Here is a 20,245-nt window from a genome sequence, read left to right as displayed (position 1 = left end):
CTACATTTTCTACTGAGATCTTAACGGCTATCAAAATGGTGCCATTGGTTAAATAAAATATTTTCCCGTCAAAAGTGTTCTAGCATGCCGTGTTTTTGTTTCAAAATATTTAAGACGCACATGACAACACTTCTAAAGTAGAAATACTTTTAGCGTCGCAACTTTAGGATCAGAAATCAATTTGATTACGTAACTTTATATTTTCTACTTTTATAGTATCTATTTGCTCAAGAAGTAATTTTGGAGCTACTTGAATAAGTAAAAGAAATCTATTTTTCTCCAGTAGTAGAAAAATTAACTTTCGGCTAAAAGTTGATTTACGGAGCAACGGTATTATCATGCGTTAGCTTCCCAAAATTTATGTAATTCTCTAGAAAAATGAAATACCTTTCAAAGTAAATGAGCCTGATCTACAAAAGTTTGATAGTTCTTTTGTTGATTCTTTGTTAAGAAAGTAAACGCCCAGAAATTTAAAGTATAAATACTAGGAACAATCGTTGTTAGCAATATAAAACCGACTAGAAATGTAAATTCAATCGATGTGTTCTTTTGTCGATTGGGTAAGCCTTCACAAAGAATGCATTTGGAGTATTTACCGATTTCAAAATCATCGGCTTTCACTAACCAGGAGTTGCATCACCTCTTGCTCCGGCTGAGGGACTCGGTGTTCATTTCACCAGTCCTTCTGCCCGAGCACGTGGCCAAAATCTAGCGCCCGACGTCGACATTCTTGTCGATCGGAGCCGGGCTCTTTCCGATCAAGCTCGCTTCGCGACCGGTCGATGCAAACACCCAATCATTTTCCAAAATATGCTTTGCCTCGATTCAATGGGGGCCACGACGGTGGGCATGATTCTAGGAATATCCGCATGCGAATTTTGACCGCGGAGGAACGAAGGAAGTAGCGAGTCCAACTCCATACTGCCCAAGTCCGAGGGGGACAACTTTGACTCGCTCCCCTGGTGCGTCTCGTCCGCGTGGAGGCCCTCCCAAATAATGACGTCATCAGTCCTAATAATTCTCCAGTTTAATATATCAATTATAATATATAATTATTAAATTGAATAGCAGAAGCACATGAATAAATAAATAATCATGCGGCCACACGGCCATGACGCCTTTCATTTCACGCGTTAAATTAAGTAAATAAATATATCTATGTTTAGAAGTCGTACGCATTGCTCTCTCTCTCTCTCTCTCTCTCTCCCTCTTCCTCTTCCTGGATCTCCATTTCTGTATCTGGATTTGTTGATCCGCTCCATTGGCGTTCAAGCGAGGTCAGTGGGATTGAGGAAAAAAGGTTTTTGTGCATCGATTAGGGTTTCGATTTGTTTTGCTTTTTTGGGGGAAATCGGAGCGAGTTCGTCTTGCGGTTTTGTTTCTCTCCCCGAAATGGCTTCGAGTTTCGATCGATGGGAGAAGGATCCTTTCTTCTCCGCTGCGGAGGAGGTTCAGGAATCGGCCGACAGGTACGTCCATGTCGTCATGTTAGCGATACTTATGACGTCGGATCCTAATTTCGAGCCCCGCGATTGGTTGCAAATTGGTTTCTGGATTTCGGGCTTCTTGGTTATTGCTTGAGACCTCTTGAATGTACTCGATTGCTGCATTTAGCAGGACCAGTTTCGGCCTTGTTGTATGAAATTCTAGGCTTCGGTTTGGGGACTTTGTTCGTGAAATGCTGTTGATCGCCTCGGTTTTTTTTTGTGGGTTTTGTTTGGTAGCTTTGGTTTTATCCCATACCCCATAGAATTGTCCTTATGAGAACCCTATATGCTGGAATTTGTGTTGAGAATGCGGTTTACATGTTTTTTGAAGGATGCAATCGACTTATAGAACATGGATCCATGCGAAAAAGGACTCTTCGGTCGTGTGGAATCTGGAGGAACTCCAGCGGGACCTCCATACTGCTTTAGGCACTGCGAAATGGCAGGTCATCCTCTCTCTCTATAGCTGCACGTCGTGCTTTTTTTGACATGCTGGTTTTGTCTGCAGTTTAGTGAGTGAAGGAAGAAAAATAGATGTAAATGCTGACGTCGAACTTCTTAATTGGGTTTGGATGCAGTTGGAGGAGTTTGAACGAGCAGTGCAGTCGAGTTATGGCAATAGTTCATCTGATGATGCGAGGGACAGACACTATGATTTCATTGTTGCCATCAATGACCAGATTTCGAAGATTAATAGCTCATTGCAGCAATCTGCACTCTTGGATGGCAAGCGAGCGCCATCTTGGGTGCGTTTGGACGAGCGAGAGCGCAATGAATTTGCGTCGTTTCTTTCTGGATCATCGGCATTTGAAGCGGCAGGCGCTGAGTTGGACCATGTTATGGACAATGAAGACCATAGAGAGTTGTGGAAAGAGTCCACGCCTGAGTGTTCGAAGAATTCATGCCAGTCAACCGAGCGGAGTTCAATGGATGCCAGTGAGGAGAAGTCATATGGGCATAGAAGAGCGGCCAGTGCAAGTGCTGACATCAGTGCTTGGAATATTGCTATTGCCGGAGAAGCCTACCCTCAGAGTTCCTCCAGTGGGCATTCTGTATTACCTCCCCGCAAGGTACCTAGTGTTTCAGGGTTCCTAAATTCCATGGGCTCTGTCTCCAAGTTGAAGTGGTCTAAAAATGGCTTTAGGAAGTGGAAAGCTGATTCTCATCAAGAAGATGATACTGCATTATTGGGACCGGCTCAGCTAGAGAGAGTGAGTGTTTGAACTCTTTTCTCTATGTTTTTAGTTTATGTTCTGCAATTACATGTATTGTATATTTGGCATGCATTGATTTCTGCTGTGATTGCTGAATAAATACTTGTATTTGTCTTACAAAGGGTGTACGTGCATGCTATGAACGGAGTAAGAGTTGCCTGGATAACTGTGACGGTTATGAAAAGCAGCTTTATGGATGGTACGGAGCTCTCCAAAGGCAGCTTCAGAGGTCTCAGTATCAGATGCAATACAGTCGGCCTGTACAATTGGCCTTTGCAGCCATTCTAGTTCTCTGCTTGATTGGTGAGTTGGCTCATCTATAAGCCCATGTTGGTGTTACTTTTTATGACTAAGCTACCATGTGTGTCTATATGGGTGCAGACAAATATGTTTTTTATGGTTTTGAATTTAATAGGGTCACGTATAGAATAGGTCTATCACTGCTGAATTTGTCGAACGATTATTCAGTTGCTTTGTGCCCTTGAAATGACCTTTGAAGTTGCTATGATATGAATCCGTTTTATGTTTAGACAGCCTGACGTGAATGAACTTTTTGCTTCTTTTGTGTATGTTTTCATTTTGCTTAATGCTGGCCAGATAACAGCTGTTTTTTTTCAATGCAAATTCTTGCACCTGAGGATTGTCAGACATTAATGCAACAAATTTTACTTTCTTTCCTCCTTGATGCTGACCAGATAACTGCTGTTTTCTTAAGGTCCATTAATGTGAATTTGAAAGTATGTTCATGGCTGTGATCATGCAGATTTATGCTAATTGTTCAACGAATCATAATTTTTAGTGTGTTTTCTCGTCCTCATTTTGAGACCTCTGTCCCAACCCTGTTAGAACTTTGCAAATGTGTCAAATGTGAACTCCGGCCATGAGCTTTTGCACAAAATTGCATGTTTTCAACATATTAATTGGAGAAGTCGACCAAAAAAAAAAAACAAAAAACATATTAAATGGAGGAGAAACCCTATTGAACAAAGGAGTTTGGTATGTTTTTCTCTAGAACCAAACCAAACCGAGTTGCAGTCGTCAATCAAATCGAGCTCACCTGAACTGATTCTGATTCGGATTAGTTTGGCTTTATGTTTAGTGGATTTACAACCCCATTTTTTTGCATTCCCTTGCTTTGGATGTGTGTGTATTCGTGTAATGTCGTATTTACTAGTAAAAGTATGCGTAAAAAAGAGATTAGTTGTTAGTAAGTTATTTTGTCAAATTTAAGAACTTAGGAAAGCTCAGAAACATGACACTTTTTACCTTGGATAGATCAACTTATTATATTAAACAAAGTCTTTCATATTTATTGGATGTTTTATGCTTCAGAATGATCATTATTCGAAAGACGAAAATCATATGTGGATTGATCTATAAGTTATGAATTGCAATCTGTTGCATATTATTTTTTAATAATGCTAGGTACGCTTAGACTGGTCTTACTAAATTAGTATACCAAGTGATGTGGCAGATTGTCACCCTTTAAAGAAGTTGGCCATATTTAATATGTATCGACATTTGTCACATCAAATAATTTGTATACAAGTCTCAGTATACATAGCATTATTCATAATTTCTTTAGAACTCTGTAAACAACTCTTATTTGAGACCTTATTAATTAGAGGAGTGAACCTTATAATAATACTTAGACTACTCTAGGATCTATGTTATAATAGTAGAAACTGTAGCTATGATAATAGAAACTTCACCTATATACTTTTTATTCACAGTAGTGGAGTTCTTTTATTTGTTGTTATAGCATGTTGAACTTTGAAGCCTAATGTTTGAAAGAAACGAACCATATAGGAGAAATCACCCACATTGTCCATCAAATATCGATCAATGGGTGGGCGGCCACTGTGCCCGCCAACGGCCCAATTGGCCTGAGGGGCAATATGGGTGGATTTGGGCAAACAATTTCCTGGCTCTCGGCCTACCCATCCTGATCAACGGCATATAGAAATTTTAACATATTTAAGCAGAGGCAGGCTTGGACAAAGGACACATAGGCCCGTCCATCGATATGTTCTACTATTAAATGCTACACCGCAATACCTTCTATTCTGTCAATATGATCAGGTCAATACACTGTTGTCTATATCCCGATTACTTTAATCAAACACTTTCGTACACATTTTGTTCTTGCCTGACAATTTTACTAGCACATATCCTTTCTTTTTAAAGGTTATTCTTTCTGCTTTTTTTCTTTGAGTTTGTGTGCATGTAGGGAAGAAGGGGAGTGCGTTGGGTTGTATTATTAGTTCTTATAGTTATTTTTCTCAGTTCTGAGATATGATGAATGTGAACGAGAAAAGGAAAAAAAGGTACTATAAGTGCAGGAAATTGGCAATGAAATTGTTGATTTTGAATTTTCCTCTCTTTGTTGGAAAAATGTACTTGACTCAGTGGGTTTTAGTTTCCAGATTACAAAAATAGTGTCCTTCAAGGGTGTTACGTAATAAAGCAAATAGGGTAGTGAAGTTATGCAGATTATTTCTTCTGATGTTATACTGTTGAGTATGAGTGAATGTGAATTCTCTTACGATTGAGCATGGGAAATTTATTTCATGTTGAATGTCTGCGGATCAATTCCGATTTTAGTTATGAGGCCAATTGGTCTATTTCCCTTATAGGGTTAGTTGAAATGGGCTATTGTTAAGAAGCATGCCAGCATAGACATCTAAATATTCTGATACGAGTCAAACCTGAGAACTGGGCACATGATACCTGACGGGTACCTGAGTTCACTTGACTTAGTTTGTTGTCACTAATTACGCATGGCAATGGTTTTTACTTTTTGAGTGGAATAATTGTGATATGCTTTCTGATGCTTAATTCTGTTTCTGCTTTATGCAGTTGTACTCGCTTTCTGTGTAATCTAAAGCGGAGGCCCAATTATAGTTTAGTTTCTTTATGTCGGCATGAACTTCAATGCCAGAATGGTCGGGACCAGTTGTGAATTATTTATGTCAGCAGGGGAGCAAGAGACAGGAACTTTGTTTCTCGCGTTTTCCATTTCCTTCCAAGTGGAATTATGTCCCACCTGACGAGTATTGAGTCCATGATAGCGCATTAGACGCCCTCGCAGGCTCGCACCTGTGACCAACCTCGGTCCAGACTGATCACAGTCTCTACGGTGAGTGAGAAATTTTCGAAGTTTTTGCGACAGCATGTAAATGCTAATAGAATACGAGAATGTTACGATTAGAAAATGTTGGATCCCCGGATGTTCTGGCATTCTGACTTGGGACCGTGTATCCTGTTGTTTCTAATTCTCTGGGTAGATTTTATGGCCGTCTTGTCACTGTAATCTGTACAGCAATTTGAATGTTATCATTTTAGCCACTTTTTTAGCCTGAATTTCGCAGCTCATGGTTGACTTGGGTAGTGCGAAATGCAAATGCGGAGGAGGGACTCACTGACCCTACAATAAAAACTTTGCAAAGAGGTTGTCTTCAAGACTCAATCATGCGTTTCAAGATGGATGTAGGTCCAACAGAAGCAGATAATGGGAAGGTTTATTAACAATCGTGGAGTATTAATATTTGAATGCAATCTTACAATTGGCCGGTTGTGGAAAATGCCTGCCTATAGGAGGGAGAATTATCAAAAAAGTTTTAAATTCATTATAATTGCGTCGATTCAGTTATAAATCTTTTAATTTGGCCAATTTAGCCTTAAATATTTTGATAATTTGCCATAATAGTTCATCTGGTCAATTTTGATTGGAAATTGATGACGTGGACGTTGGAACGCTGATGTGGATTATTCTTGAAAGTTTTTAGTTTTTTTTTTGAAAATTTTTCTTTATAATTCTTGTCTTTCTTTTACTTTTTTAGTTGTTAATGGTCGGGGCCATGTGCGAGGACATGCAATTGGATATGCCATGTAGGATAATTGGCGTACATGTCATCAATTTTCGACTAAAATTGGCCGGAATAATTACATTGACAAATTGTAGAAAAATTTATGATTAAATTAATCTAATCAAAAGGTTTAGCATTGAATTGATATAATAAAACTTTTTTTGGTAATTTTCTCGCCCACACAGACTAATTGTTAATTTGGTAAGAAGACTAGGATATACACACGCACTTCTTGCTCTGTTCATTGGAGTCGAGTGTGGATTCCACTTTCGTCTCATATTTATTGAGCGTCATTCATCCACACGAGTTCACGAGATGCATAAATGGAGGATGGAGTAGACATATCCGTGCCCGAGCAATACCTAGCACGAATGAAAGGTCCGAGGAGGTTTGAAAGCGTCACTGAATTTGGGCTTCCCATCTGTCCCAAACTCCAAGCAGGGGCTTGAAAAAAAAAAAAAAAAAAAAAAGGGAAAAAGAAAACATGGTAGAGAATCAAATGCACAACAAAAAAAATTACTAAATGGGTTCAAATCCATTTTGAGAAGCATGGGACGCTCTTCGGCGGATCCAAAAATCCCAAACTATACCTATTGTGATTCGGACACACGGGTCATGTACCGGATTAGTCCCAACCCTTTCCAGCGCTAGGTCTTTTGGGCACTGCCATGCCATTCAAGATGCATGAAGCATGTAATCCGCCAGCTTTTACGGCAACTTTAGTTAAATCATACGAAGAAACTCGTTTCCCCGGATTTTCCCTGATACTAAGAGATGATATTTTAATTGGGCTATGAACTCCTCTTTTTTTCTTTTTTTTGGGTTCAAACGGCATTCGTCTCCAATCCAGGAGCTTTCGACCTTCTTTTATTCCAACCCCAAAAAAGAAAAAGAAAAAGGAAAAAGGAACACAAGTTCAGAGTCAGACTGAGGATCTGGTACACAAATGAAAGCTGGTCTTGGAAATCACATGTGGCCGGCGACGGCGGTGACGTATCTGTAGGCGAAGAAGGAGCCGGCGACCAGGAGAGGGACGGCGAACTCAATGAGGGCCGCATACTTTTGAACCGCGGTATCCTTCACGACGAAGGCGCTCATGCCCTCCTTCTTGGCCTCTTTCGGAGCAGCATACTTGTCGGCGTCCTGGTCCTGGACGGTGTGGCCTTCGAGAACGCCCACCTGGTACTTCAAGACCAGTGTCTGAGCTGCTTTGCTGTGGCCGATGTCCTCGAAAGCCTTGCTCGCATCTTTCCCCGCCCACTCCAGCAACACCTCCTCTCCTCCTGGGTGTTCCTCCAAAAAGCTCGTCACGTTAAGCACCTGTTGCAAGATCAACACGGGGAATTCATAGAGCATGAGTCGGCGGAATTTTTCCGAAAAGCAAACCCCGAAACCTCGGTGCAAGCTCTTTCAGCCTAAAAATCATGTCTTTTGGCTCCATGTCCAGAGCTGTTCTACAAGGGGGTTTTTTCCAAAATTCATTCATAGAGACATTAAAAGTAAGTAAAAGGGGGTCGCGGCGGAGGAGCTTAGTTGGACGAGATTTGACGAGTTAACAGACGGAAATTACCCGGCCCTTGATGACGAACCAGCAATCCTTCCTGGACTTGTGCTGGGCGACTTGCGAGAGAGTGAAGACTCTTTTCTCAGCCATCTCCTCCTGCAGGGAAAGTCGGAAAAGACGACGAGTTCAAAGCAAAAGATGCATTCCACTTAAACGATGAGGGTCCGGCCAATTTGTAAGACTCTCGCGGGGGAGGTAGTTGGCACGTGGGTGTTTGGTGAGGAGGAAGTAGGTGCCTCGTTTTCTAAGTTGGACCAAATTCGCCGAAATTAAGGTAAATCATTTCTTAAGCAGGCATCAGGGTCCTAGCGACACTAACTGCAGGTCGCTGACAACGTCTTCAAATGCGCGGATCACGAGGCAGCTGCTCTATACCGGCGAAAGCACGTGACTCTGAAAAAATCGATTATCAAGAGAACACGTCAATGACATGTTAATCACCCATTTCTCCTAGGGGTTAACTCACTGATGGAACAAAAGCATGGTGGAGAAGTGCAGAGGTATGAACATTTCGCAGCAAAACACGAGAAAACGAAGCAAACCCAATATGTCACACAGCAGTTCGCTATCAATCACAATCTGCAGCAAGCTTGAGCGTCAAGAGGGATCAAAGCTGATGCAAATTTTGCAGACAAAATCGTAGTTTGACGAGTCATCGAAGAAGCTAGAAATAATTTGGAACAACGGCTAAAATCTAACCAACGTACATACGAAGTTTTTGCCACGACACCTCAAACATGCTTTTGCCCAGTGCTCTGCGTGTGGTGAATCCAGATACTGGAACACAAGGAATGATTCGCAGTCTTTTATAGCCGATCTTCGGATCACTTCAGACCATGCATGTTTGGTTTCCCGATCATTCAAACATAGAAGCTACTATCATTCCCGATTTTTTTGTAGTGGTGATAATAAATGCGTATCTGCTCCCTTAACTGCAACGATCTCGCGTTGATGTTTCCCCATCGAGTGAATCTCGACAGCAATAGAGACGCTACATGCTCCGATCGATTTCTCTGAGCACGAAGTTCCTAAAAGTCTGTCCTGGGGACCTTGTCCTCGCATTCAGGTTTCTTTTCCACAGGAATATAAAGTGACCTTAACGTGACGAAAACCTGCGAATGGTGGTTGTGCTTCAACAGCAGTTCCACGCAACAATCCAGCGCCTCCTATATATGGCGCGAAGGTGATGTATCCATTACCTCTGCGATTTCCCCCACGACTCATACAGGAATTCACAAGTCGTGAATGCAATCTATGAATACTTTGGTTTGAGCACTTACCAGTCAACACTTTGCCCACATACACTGCAGTAGAACGGCTGACACTAACGTAACTTAACGAACCATGCGTTCGCTATGCATAATCCATGATCGAACTGAGAGGACGAACTTAAAAAATATGGTGCACTTCCCTTTCGCTGACACACCTTCCTGAGAATTGCAGGACAAGCACAATCACGAACAGCACTAGAATGCTTCTCGATTTTCTTCCAGAATCTCTCATTATGAGAGAACGGCTCCTTTTTGTTAAGTTAGGCACCTATAACTCATTAACCATCCGTTGCACTGCCTCACCACCTTTATCAGGGTGAGGATGGGTTAAAACAATCTCTCGGTGGGGATAAAGTCCATTCACCGTTCCTGTGTGGAAAGTTGTAGTATGACGAGCTTCCAATAATTCGAAATCAAGCAAAGATGCTTTTCAGTTCACTGAAACCATGCAAAACCATCCCTACAATGTTCACATTTCTCACCTATAATGAACTTCCTGGATTAGAAATGAAGACCACACAGAAACAGATTTGTTGGCCTTGTGTATTCATTAAAATGGAGAATCTAAGAGCTCTTTCAGTTGCACAAACTTCCCAGATTCATACACAGTAGTGTCCTGTATGAGGGTAAAGAGCACATACAATGGGATTTTGCAGCTTCTAGATTAGTGGGACGCAACCATAGCATGTGAAATATGCAGAAGCGGCAAGTTACTCCAAAGCACGAACTCCACAACTACTTGGTTAAATCTTTCAACTCCTTATCTGCACCTTGATCCTTGCTTGAGAATTCAATGCCTTGGAATGTTAGCGTAGATGACCGATACTGACTTCCAAAGGCAGTGCCAAATCCCCATCCAAGGCCTAATCCAACACCACAGCCTCCACCTTTTGTACGGCCATGCAAATAAGAGGCCAACATAATTAGCTTGACAATAGCCAACGTTTTAAACCAGTAAACAATTAATTAAAATGACAATACTATATTTGTAAGTAGTCCTAAAATTTACCTGCACCAAGGCCCAGGAAGTTTAATGGCATGCCTGCCATCAAACAATGTTTATAGCAATGTTAGAGATGTCTTCATCGCACCTACACAACTATCATTTGCACACCTACATCATATCTGAAATGAAAGCTCAGACACCCCCTATCTCTAAGATACATCAGCAATTCAGGTCATACAGTCGAAGTGAATTTCAGCCCAAAACCTATAAAAGCGAAGCATGGCAGATGTCGCTAAGCATCTTCAATGAAACAGACTAGAAAATAGAAGGTCCACAATTTCAAAACAGAACAAGGAAAACCTATACTGTTGGGCACAATATAGCAGAAGGAAAGCCCTTGCTTGCATTATACTAAAGTTTTTCAACTCTTAACTTATCCGTGCATTTCTTTTCATATTCTTCCTAATAGGCAAATCACAATCCACGAGATTCACCGGCAGAGAACTGAATCGTTAATATGGTTATTTGAAGTCAGATAAATCATTGCCATAAAAGATTCCTCTCTAAGATTGTAGTTCAAATGCTGCATCCACATGATCCAACATTCGATGATAAGGGCCAGTTAATTTGGTTGTGATCTACCTGAGCATAACTTGATTTCCACACGAATGAATCGAAGGACATGAGATTTAGAGAAAGAGAATTTAACATATAGTAAGCTGACACCACATCATCTTTCTCCATTCATTATGGATGAAAAGGACATGATTCACATGCGGAAGATATAGAATTCATTGCTTTCGTTTACCCTCACTTTTCACACTGACAATTGCTTCCCTCGAGTAGTGTCAATCATAAAGCGTTAAACATGACAACAGAAATTAAAGCAGAAAAGGCAATACTTTTTCATCACTCATAAGCAATTTCATGTATAATTATAAAAAGATCACAATGGGAGCAAGACATGCTCAACAGATTATCAGCAGAAGCAGCCGCATCATGTCCTGCGGAGGCCACAGGATGCGTTCAATGTATTCTGGAGCTAGTTGCCAGCTCGATGACTTTGACTCCTGGCATATGTGAGATTGCTAGCATTGCATCTCCACCGTGTCAAACAAAAACTAATAAATCGAAGAGCATAATCTTCGAAAGAAACCCGATCATGATGCATTAATTTCACTACGAGCATTCACTTGAAAACAGAAGTAGTCCAAACGATTCTAAGATACAACAAATTTGAAAGCTAAAAGCATTCAAATTTTCTGCAGGGAAAAAATGGCTGTAACCCACATTCCAAAGACAAAAAGTTCAACACATGACCAATAGCCCAATCAAAGAACTGAATTGCTTAAGATCAACGTCAGAAGCAGACCTCCAAAACCCCAACCGACACCGAACCCGCACCCGACTCCGAACCCTGAGAGGAAAAACCCACAAAAATTCGTATTTTAGCAATAGGAACGACATTCCAAACAATCCTACGTCAGATAGACGATCATCTTTGCACATCTGGTAAAAAATAAGGTTTCATGGAAGCAAAGGGCGTAAAAGAGAGATTTGGGGAATTTACAGTTCTACGTACCGAATCCAACCCCAGTTCCATTGAAGTTCGTAAGCACCATCGTCGCTCGTTTCAACACTGCCAAAGAAGCTTCGACGCGAGCTGGGATTAGAGCGCCAGCGGCGATGTGGCGGCGGCGATGCTGTCTCCAGCTTGTATCCTGTGGGCTCATGGGCCAAGAACACACGCAAAGATTATTGGGCCGCGAGCAAGTTAGTAGGCTCAATGGCGGAACCACCCGACCCTTCAATGTCGACTGAAAGTGGAGTACAATCTTGAGTGGTGCCAACTTCTGTAGCCATACAAGGCTGGCAGGTGCAGTCAATTCGTCCCTGAATGGTCAAAAAATCATATCAAGGAAGTAAGGTAGAGAGAAGAAGGATTACACCACATCCTACAGCAGAAAGGTCGAGAAGGATGACAATGACCCATTTGATCCGCAATCATGGATCGCCAATCAGTGGGCGAAGGATGCAAAAAGTCGCAACTTTACCGCTTCCACGTGTTAATCTTGCTCAATTTCAAGCTAATTTCATGCACCAACAGATTCGGGAGGAGGAGAAGGGAGCGTGGAGTAAAGGTGGACAGCGATGGAGCTGATAAATGCAATTTGCTTAGACTTTATTTAGGGTCTTGACCAAAAAAAAAAAAAAAGAGCAAAAAACTTTATTTAGGGTGTTAGCTGACAAAGAAAGAGCGTAATGACATCCTCATATTGGGTGGCTCGAGATATTTTTTATTTTTTGGTCCGAAAGGTGGCTCGAGATTTGCTCAGCCAGAAACGATGAAATTTCAGGATAGATCCGAACTGAGTCACCCCTGTTTCGCTTTGGCCGCTGATGAAAACGGTCGCTCGTGGAGATTTGTATAAAGAACCAAATTCACGTGCCAAACGAAACAGATGAATATAGTAAGCCGCTCAAATCCGACACTCCATCGGATGGAAACCATTCTGGGTTTGGATTGAGACCGACTGGTAGCGTCCCTTCTTCATCTACTGGCCATTGACCCATTCCCTCTCCCATCTTCTTCCCCCAAGATAAACGCTCTCTCTCCCTCCCTCTCTCTCTCTTGCGCATCAATCTATCTGAAGAAGGAACCAAGATGAGTTGGTGGTGGGCCGGAGCTATTGGTGCCGCAAAGGCAAGATCTTTTTCTCCCTGAACCATGTCACGGCACCTGAATTTGAGAATTCGATCAATTTTGATCTCATCTTTCGATCTTTTTGTTCATTCTTGCAGAAGAGGATCGATGAGGAGGTGGCACCCAAGAGCTACCAGAGCGTAGGGCTGATCCTGGGGGTCACCGGGATCGTGGGCAACAGCCTGGCCGAGATCCTCCCCCTCTCCGACACCCCTGGCGGCCCCTGGAAGGTCTACGGCGTCGCCCGCCGCCCCCGCCCCCCGTGGAACGCCGACCACCCCATCGAGTACATCCAGTGCGACCTCTCCGACGAGTCCGACGCCCTCGCTAAGCTCTCCCCTCTCGCCGATGTCACCCACGTCTTCTACGTCACCTGGGCCAACCGCTCGTCGGAGCTCGAGAACTGCCGCGTCAACGGCGCCATGCTCCGCAACGCCCTCAACGCCCTCCTCCCCAACGCCCCCAACCTCCGCCACGTCTGCCTCCAGACGGGGATCAAGCACTACGTCGGTCCCTTCGAAGCCTTCGGCAAGGTTACCCCCCACGAGCCGCCGTTCACGGAGGACCTCCCTCGGCTCGACGTCCCCAACTTCTACTACACTCTCGAGGACATCCTCTTCGAGGAGACCTCGAAGAAGGACGACCTCTCGTGGTCCGTACACCGCCCGCCGATCATCTTCGGCTTCTCCCCCTACAGCCTCATGAATCTCGTCGGCTCCCTCTGCGTCTACGCCGCCATCTGCAAGCACGAGGGCGTTCCGCTCATGTTCCCGGGGACCAAGGACGCCTGGGATGGCTTCTCCGTCGCGGGCGACGCCGACCTCATTGCCGAGCAGCAGATTTGGGCGGCGGTCGACCCGTACTCCTGGAACGAGGCCTTCAACTGCAGCAACGGCGACGTGTTCAAGTGGAAGCACTTCTGGAAGGTGCTGGCGGAGCAGTTCGGGATCGAGGAATACGGGTTCAACGAGAACGGCGAGCGGCTGAGGCTGACGGAGGCGATGAAGGGGAAGGCGAGGGTGTGGGAGGAGATCGTGAAGGAGAACCAGCTGCATGAGACCAAACTGGAGGAGGTCGGACTGTGGTGGTTCGTGGACTTGATGTTGGATGGGGCAGGGTTCTTGGACAGCATGAACAAGAGTAAGGAGCATGGCTTCCTGGGGTTCAGAAATTCCAAGAACTCCTTCCTGTGCTGGATCGATAAGGTGAAGGGATACAAGATCGTACCTTGAAATTAAATTGAAATTCAAATCCCCCGGTTCTCGCTGCTGATGATGATCATGATATCCATCGTGTTTGTATTGTAGTGAAGTGATTTCCCAGTTTGTTTCTTGTTTTCTGGGTACTCTTTTTGAGGTTGCATCTGTGGACAGATTGTTCCAGGACCGAAGTAAGTCCAATAATTGAAGCTGAAGCGTACATTTTCCTGTAATGACTTTGTTCTCATGGTGTGGTGTTCTACAGAAACTCTGAGCTAAGGCTTGATCTCGAACTCGTTCAGACTTTGGATTGTCGCGACCTAAGAAAAATAAACGGGTTAATTTTCGGGCTAATGGATTATCAGGTTAATTAATTAACCTAACTCGGACTCTCCCAAGTCCATACCAAATCGCAACTTAGGGTTCAAATAATTAACATGCAACGTGTTTTGAATTTGGAGTCGCCACTAATCATTTTCGGTAGGTTGATTAGAAACCTAAATAAAATAGCGGGAGAAAACTATCTTATTTCCGCGAACCGGAGATTTTGAATTCGGGGATTTGGTTACGTCGGATTTCTCTAACGTCCTTTCGGTACCATTTTCATGAAAAATATTTGATTTGGCAATTTTGATGGATTTTACTTGAAATTCAAAGATGCAATTTTTTGGTTTTTTATCTTCTTTTTTATGAGAATGTAAAACATTGAACTTTGTGCGATATACACCATGGATGATTTAGAAAGAAAGAAAACGCAGCCAAGCACGAGTATTTACAGAAATAAATTAACATGTAATAATGCTAAAATTTGGAACACGTGGCATGTCTAAAATAAACAAACAAATGTTCAAAACAAACGATTACATTTTTGTAGATCGAGATGGAAATGATTACCTTCTATTACACAAAATCTTACTCACATACACGTTATAGTTCCCTTCAAGATCTCAAAGTTGGAAGAACGCGGCCGTCGTCGAAAATGGCAAGCAATGGCGTTGTTGGATGGCGAGAGGCGAAATATGTGTCGGGACTCGTCGAAGATGATGCTCGACTAAAACTCTTTTCTTCACTCTCGAATTTTCTCTTCCGATTTTTCTCAAGAACTCTCTTTTTCCTCTCTAAAAATTCCTCTCAAAAACTCTCTCAAAACTCTCTCAATTCTCTTCCACTCCCCCCTTCTAAAACTCTTCTCAAGAGCTCTCTCTTTTATAGGCAAAGTTCTTCATCCTTCATTCTTCACCTTCATTTCTTCACCTTCCATCTTCATCTTCTCTTCTTCATCTTCATTTCTTCACCTTCCCTTTTCATCTTCCCTTCTTCATCTTCATTTCTTCACCTTCCATTTTCATCTTCCCTTCATTATCTTCCCTTCATCATCTTCCCTTCTTCATCTTCTTTTCATTATCTTCCCTTCATCATCTTCCCTTCTGCATCTTCTTTTGGTATTTGCAATACAGTCCCTGAAGTTCCAAGTATTTGCAATACAGTCCCCGAAATTTTAAGTATTTGCAATACGGTCCTTGAAGTTTCAAATCTTCTCGGTGTATTTTTCCATCCCGTGCCTAGTCTAGACGCATGCTAAATTAAGTGTTCTGCTTGCCCGATTATATGCCAATGCAATGTACGCTAAAAATAAATATGTGAGATGATTTTTTATAATTTTTATGCAAAAAATAGATTAATCAAAATTTAGGCGTCAACATGGATCAATGGAGTCCTGCACTATCCGCGGTGCTCTGAGAGGACTCCCTTTATATTTTGTTGCTAAAAGTTGTTCCTTGCTAGGTTATTCTGTCCAGTTGAATTTCCTCTTATTTAGTTAAAAAGGGAGGAAGTTTCTCGAGGAGGTTTTCCTTGCTAGAACTATCTGGCACTGGCAATGTCTCAATGATAGAATTTCTTCTCAGACCCTTAAAACAAAGACTCATCAAGTGCTAGACATGGAACGAGCTCGATGAGATGTCGCGCTCTGGTAGCGTCAATTGACTCCTCTGCGGTGTAACCATCTCCTTCGATTTGATACGAGTGACCGGCGAAAAGAACATTTTCAAAGTTTCCCAGAACCAGTTATTTTAGCCAGAACCCAACAGCAACCAAAGACCAAGATTGCCAAATGCAGATCCATCAGAGGTTGGGATGTGGACTTTTTATCATCGAAGGAAGTTATGCGTCGATGCAGTTCTTTAGGTACTCACCCCATTGCCTTTCGCAAGAATCAGTTTTCGTAGTTGTGAGTACCTAGATTCGATGATATGTAGCATGACATCAAAGCCGGTAACTTGTCTACCGCAATAATCTACGAAAATTTTCCAGTTTAACAAGCCTGGTGTCTTCCCAAAAAGCTGTGGACTACCCTTCTATTTACAGTTGAAGGAAACTAGAGTACATCCTAATGGCGAAACTCCCAAGTACATCCATGCCTCAGCCTTCTAAATTTGTCAGCAATTACCAGAATCTAGCGAACATGACTGCAATCAGCTATGAGCACCGCCATGAATTACTTCCCTTCCTACTGCTACCCTCATAGCTCAGTGGATTTCTCTCGGGCGGCAACCCTGGCCCGAGCAGCAGGCACAACATTCCTAACCCACGGAACGCGAGGTAATTCGGACGTTTTGTCAAGAGAAGCGAATCTCAGCTCAGCAGGGGGGATGAAGCAGTCGACAGACAGGCCTGGAACGTTGAAAGCCACCTCCTCAATCGTCCAAGCTTCCTCCATCCGAGTCCTAGTTTGGCTCCTCACTGTTTCTCCAAACCTGACTAGTGTTGCCACTGAGCGCCCAGAATGCGCAATCATGATCCCCTCAACAGGCCTGTAGTCATCAAGAATGGAGTTGATTGTGGTCTCCCAATACACTGCATCGCCTCCGTTGTTTTGTATGCGGGTCAAGTGCGAATCTTCCAAGTGAACAAGTAGCCCGGTTTTCTGGCTGAAATAGCCAAAGAGAACGTGCCGTATAATCTCCGTTGGCCCTTCACACCTGGCTTTCAGAGTAGTTGGATCTGCACAAAGCTTGAGGACGAAACAATCTTCTTCGCCAATTTTCTTCTCCCCCACACATCTTGCGTGTGCAAACATGCTTGCTGTGGTTTTTGGGTCGAGGCCCTGGAAGAAGAAGATGGCAGAATATTGTCAAAGCCTTCAAAAGCTAATGATGAAATTTGCCAGGGTATTCGCCACATTAACTCATGCTTTCATATACAGGCTTTAGTCTTGGTTTCTTATCTTCCAGTTCCCTCGTACACCTCTTGACAAAGAATCAAATTCTCCAGTATGGACTCAGCGAATTTGCCAGCCACATGCAGGGAGGATTAGCCAATTCAAACTAAGATGAAGCTTCAACGTACGAACTAAAGATGATGGCTTAGCAACAGTCCCACCCGGCACCAACATACTTTGAAAAAAATCATAAAATGCCAACTGGTAATGGAATCTCACCTGAAGTGCTCGTCGTAAGGGTCTAACAGGCCCTTTTGCAGCATGTGGACCGAGCCAAGGGGTGTGCCTCCACACAAGCTTCCCATTGCAGCCAGCATGAACTTTGCTACCACCAAGAGCGAGCTCCACATACCACATGTCCGGGTTCATTTGCCAAAGTACAAACCGACCCGACTCTATAGCTTTGCAGGAATTCTTGCTCCTCGCAACCTTGTTTCCCGTTTCAAACTCGGAAGCTATCATCCTCAATTTCCCCATGGCATAAGCATTATTAATGGCAGTGTGAAGCTTCTGTGCCCCTGATGCTGCTGCAAACTGCTGCAGTATGTAGTGAGCGGATGAAGTTTCCTGCCCAATTCACCACGAGCAACCACTTTTAGAGGCTCTCCTTTCTAATGCAGCTAAGATTTGAACCAGATGGCAGCCAGAGTTTCGATTAATTGGTTCCACAAATACATTCCACTATACCACTTGGTTTCTAGGATCTTCAATCAAACAATTTCAGAAGTCTAATCACTGTGTTTGTCAAAACTATAGTGAAAACGTGCAACAAAGCTTTCTAATTGACCTTCTGAACATTGACCCCACTAAGCCAGACCAGAGCTTCTCAGTCCAAGGTGGATCAAAAAGTTCAATAAACAACCAACAACGAAAACAACATTATAGTTATGAACCTAAAGACGAAGTAGAAAGTCACGAGCATCAAGCATAAACAAATCTTAAACAACCCAATCCTCCAGTCCACCACCTACAACGAGTATCACCGGGTGCAGAGCTACTTCAAGACAAAAATTAGAACTGGGACAGGATACAACAACAAGGGAGCAAGACAAGCGAGAAGTAGCAATGAAACAACCACAAAAATGTTGTACACGGTACCATGAGGAGAGAAAGAGAGGGACTAACAATGGGGGTGTCTTTGACGCTTAGGTGAGGCAGAGGTTCACCAGCATTCACATGCACAGGCGCGAGCGGCGCACCCAGCACCCCCAGCAACAACCTCAGATTCGACCCTTTATCACGCCCACCCGAAGAAGACGACGACGAAGACACGGAGTGTTGACGTTGACCCTTCATCCACTGGCCCCACCTCCCTTCCATCCTCGAATCTAGGCCCTCCGTCCCGTCCGGGTCCGGCCCTTCCTCCAACGGCGACAGGGCCTCCGCGTGCCTCACAATCGACGACTCGGGGCGCTTCACGCGGCGGCTCCTCCTGCCCCGGTGGGAACTCGACTTGGGCGACTCGCTTCGGGCCGCCCTCGCCGGCGACAGGCTCTTGGCTCTGGGCCGCGACCTCGCCGGCGACAAGCCTCGCACCACCTCGTTTTTGAGGGACGAGAAGAACCCCGCTCTCCTCTCCATTTTTTACGAACTGCCACTGCCACTGACCCGAGACCGAGAGACTCAAGAGCTCTGCGGCACTAGCGACGGAGGGACGTGGCTTAGGAGGACGAAATCTGCGTCTGCACGAAGACTAGCAGTTCTGGGAAGAAGAGAGTGGAAGCGAAGAAGCTAAGCAAAGAGAGGAAATCGGAGATTTGCTGAGGTAGAGATCATGGTTTATCATGCTAATTGCAAAGAAAGAAACGGACTTTGCAAACGGACAAATAAAACAGAACCAATCATTTTTTTGGTCCCTGGCCACGAAAAACTACGAACGGTCTATTCATTTCTCAAATTTAATATCGTTTCGTGGGCCCCGCCCAGAAATTACCCTGGTGGAGTTATTATTGCCTATTTTTCGGAATAGCAAATTTTAATGTGTGTGATCTGTCCAATAATGTGAATCTCGCGTCGAATCCACGTAGTCGAAGGGACAAAATCGAGACAAGTGTAAAAAAAAAAGTCCTAAATTTATTGTATTAATGTCAATTTAATTCTTAACTTTTTTAATTGATGTCAATTTTTTAGATATCAATTGAGTCAATGCTATCAATTTTTGTTTGAAATCGCCGACGTAAACGTCGATTGTCCTGCGTGATATTTATTTTCAATTATATTTTTTAAAAATGCTTAAAATTTTTATTATAAATATTAAAATAATATTAAAAATATCCACGTTAGCGCCAATTGTACCACGTAGGATAATCGATCTCCACGTCGGCGATTTCACCCTAAAATTGGTCATATTGACTCAATTAGCATAATTGCAAAAAATTTAAGATTGAATTGGCACCAATGCATTAGGTTTATGACTTTTTTTGCATTTTTCGCGACATGATCCAATCAATCGTATGGCTCTCCGGGTCTATATGCCTCGTATGCAACGCAGAAATTATTCGCATGAGGTTGTATATGCTCACATGGTTTATTTGATTACTTTTCAGTTTTAAATATTTTTTATTGTACTAATAGAGTCGTAAATATATTGTAGCTGTGCCAATTTGGCCCATCAGACTAATTCTCTCCGAAAATCCCTGATGTGACCGCCAACTATCTTACGTGGTATGACCAACGTTGACATGAAAATTCTTATTAATATTTTCTTCAATTTTCTATTTTTTTCCCCTTAATTTTTCTTCTTTTTAGGAGTTGGCGTCGGCGAGCTTCCA

The 20,245-nt window shown here is 43.1% G+C and overlaps 4 protein-coding genes across 6 annotated transcripts; 2 read left to right on the top strand and 2 right to left on the bottom strand.

The window, feature by feature from the left end:
- The first annotated feature begins 1,212 nt into the window (after positions 1 to 1,212).
- On the top strand, positions 1,213 to 6,071 carry LOC115746399. 2 transcript variants are annotated; one of them, XM_048274475.1, is made up of 6 exons: positions 1,213 to 1,469; positions 1,819 to 1,933; positions 2,066 to 2,698; positions 2,824 to 3,004; positions 3,299 to 3,416; positions 5,561 to 6,071. In XM_048274475.1, the coding sequence occupies exons 1-6, from the start codon at positions 1,393 to 1,395 to the stop codon at positions 5,661 to 5,663; spliced, it is 1,227 nt and encodes a 408-aa protein (XP_048130432.1). In that variant the 5' UTR covers positions 1,213 to 1,392; the 3' UTR covers positions 5,664 to 6,071. The 2 variants fall into 2 exon arrangements, with proteins under 2 accessions (XP_048130432.1, XP_030538006.1); XM_030682146.2 differs by lacking the exon at positions 3,299 to 3,416 and having other exon boundaries at positions 1,217 to 1,469.
- A 1,337-nt stretch (positions 6,072 to 7,408) lies between these two features.
- LOC115746359 (cytochrome B5-like) lies at positions 7,409 to 12,099 on the bottom strand. Its single transcript, XM_030682085.2, has 6 exons — positions 11,934 to 12,099; positions 11,724 to 11,768; positions 10,415 to 10,447; positions 10,163 to 10,292; positions 8,141 to 8,210; positions 7,409 to 7,890 (listed from the first exon to the last, which is right to left on the bottom strand). The coding sequence occupies exons 1-6, from the start codon at positions 12,082 to 12,084 to the stop codon at positions 7,537 to 7,539; spliced, it is 783 nt and encodes a 260-aa protein (XP_030537945.2). The 5' UTR covers positions 12,085 to 12,099; the 3' UTR covers positions 7,409 to 7,536.
- Positions 12,100 to 12,667: 568 nt separating this feature from the next.
- LOC125312475 (3-oxo-Delta(4,5)-steroid 5-beta-reductase-like) lies at positions 12,668 to 14,487 on the top strand. 2 transcript variants are annotated; one of them, XM_048274477.1, is made up of 3 exons: positions 12,668 to 12,888; positions 13,006 to 13,055; positions 13,154 to 14,487. In XM_048274477.1, exons 2-3 carry the CDS (start codon positions 13,017 to 13,019, stop codon positions 14,285 to 14,287), a joined length of 1,173 nt encoding a protein of 390 aa, XP_048130434.1. In that variant the 5' UTR covers positions 12,668 to 12,888; positions 13,006 to 13,016; the 3' UTR covers positions 14,288 to 14,487. The 2 variants fall into 2 exon arrangements, with proteins under 2 accessions (XP_048130434.1, XP_048130433.1); XM_048274476.1 differs by lacking the exon at positions 12,668 to 12,888 and having other exon boundaries at positions 12,895 to 13,055.
- A 2,027-nt stretch (positions 14,488 to 16,514) lies between these two features.
- LOC115746404 lies at positions 16,515 to 19,259 on the bottom strand. Its single transcript, XM_030682151.2, has 3 exons — positions 18,600 to 19,259; positions 17,694 to 18,041; positions 16,515 to 17,360 (listed from the first exon to the last, which is right to left on the bottom strand). The coding sequence occupies exons 1-3, from the start codon at positions 19,053 to 19,055 to the stop codon at positions 16,776 to 16,778; spliced, it is 1,389 nt and encodes a 462-aa protein (XP_030538011.1). The 5' UTR covers positions 19,056 to 19,259; the 3' UTR covers positions 16,515 to 16,775.
- Positions 19,260 to 20,245: the final 986 nt, after the last annotated feature.

The sequence above is a fragment of the Rhodamnia argentea genome, chromosome 2 (assembly GCF_020921035.1).
Source record: "Rhodamnia argentea isolate NSW1041297 chromosome 2, ASM2092103v1, whole genome shotgun sequence".
Lineage (NCBI taxonomy): Eukaryota > Viridiplantae > Streptophyta > Magnoliopsida > Myrtales > Myrtaceae > Rhodamnia > Rhodamnia argentea.
This window is presented reverse-complemented; position numbering and strand designations above follow the sequence as displayed.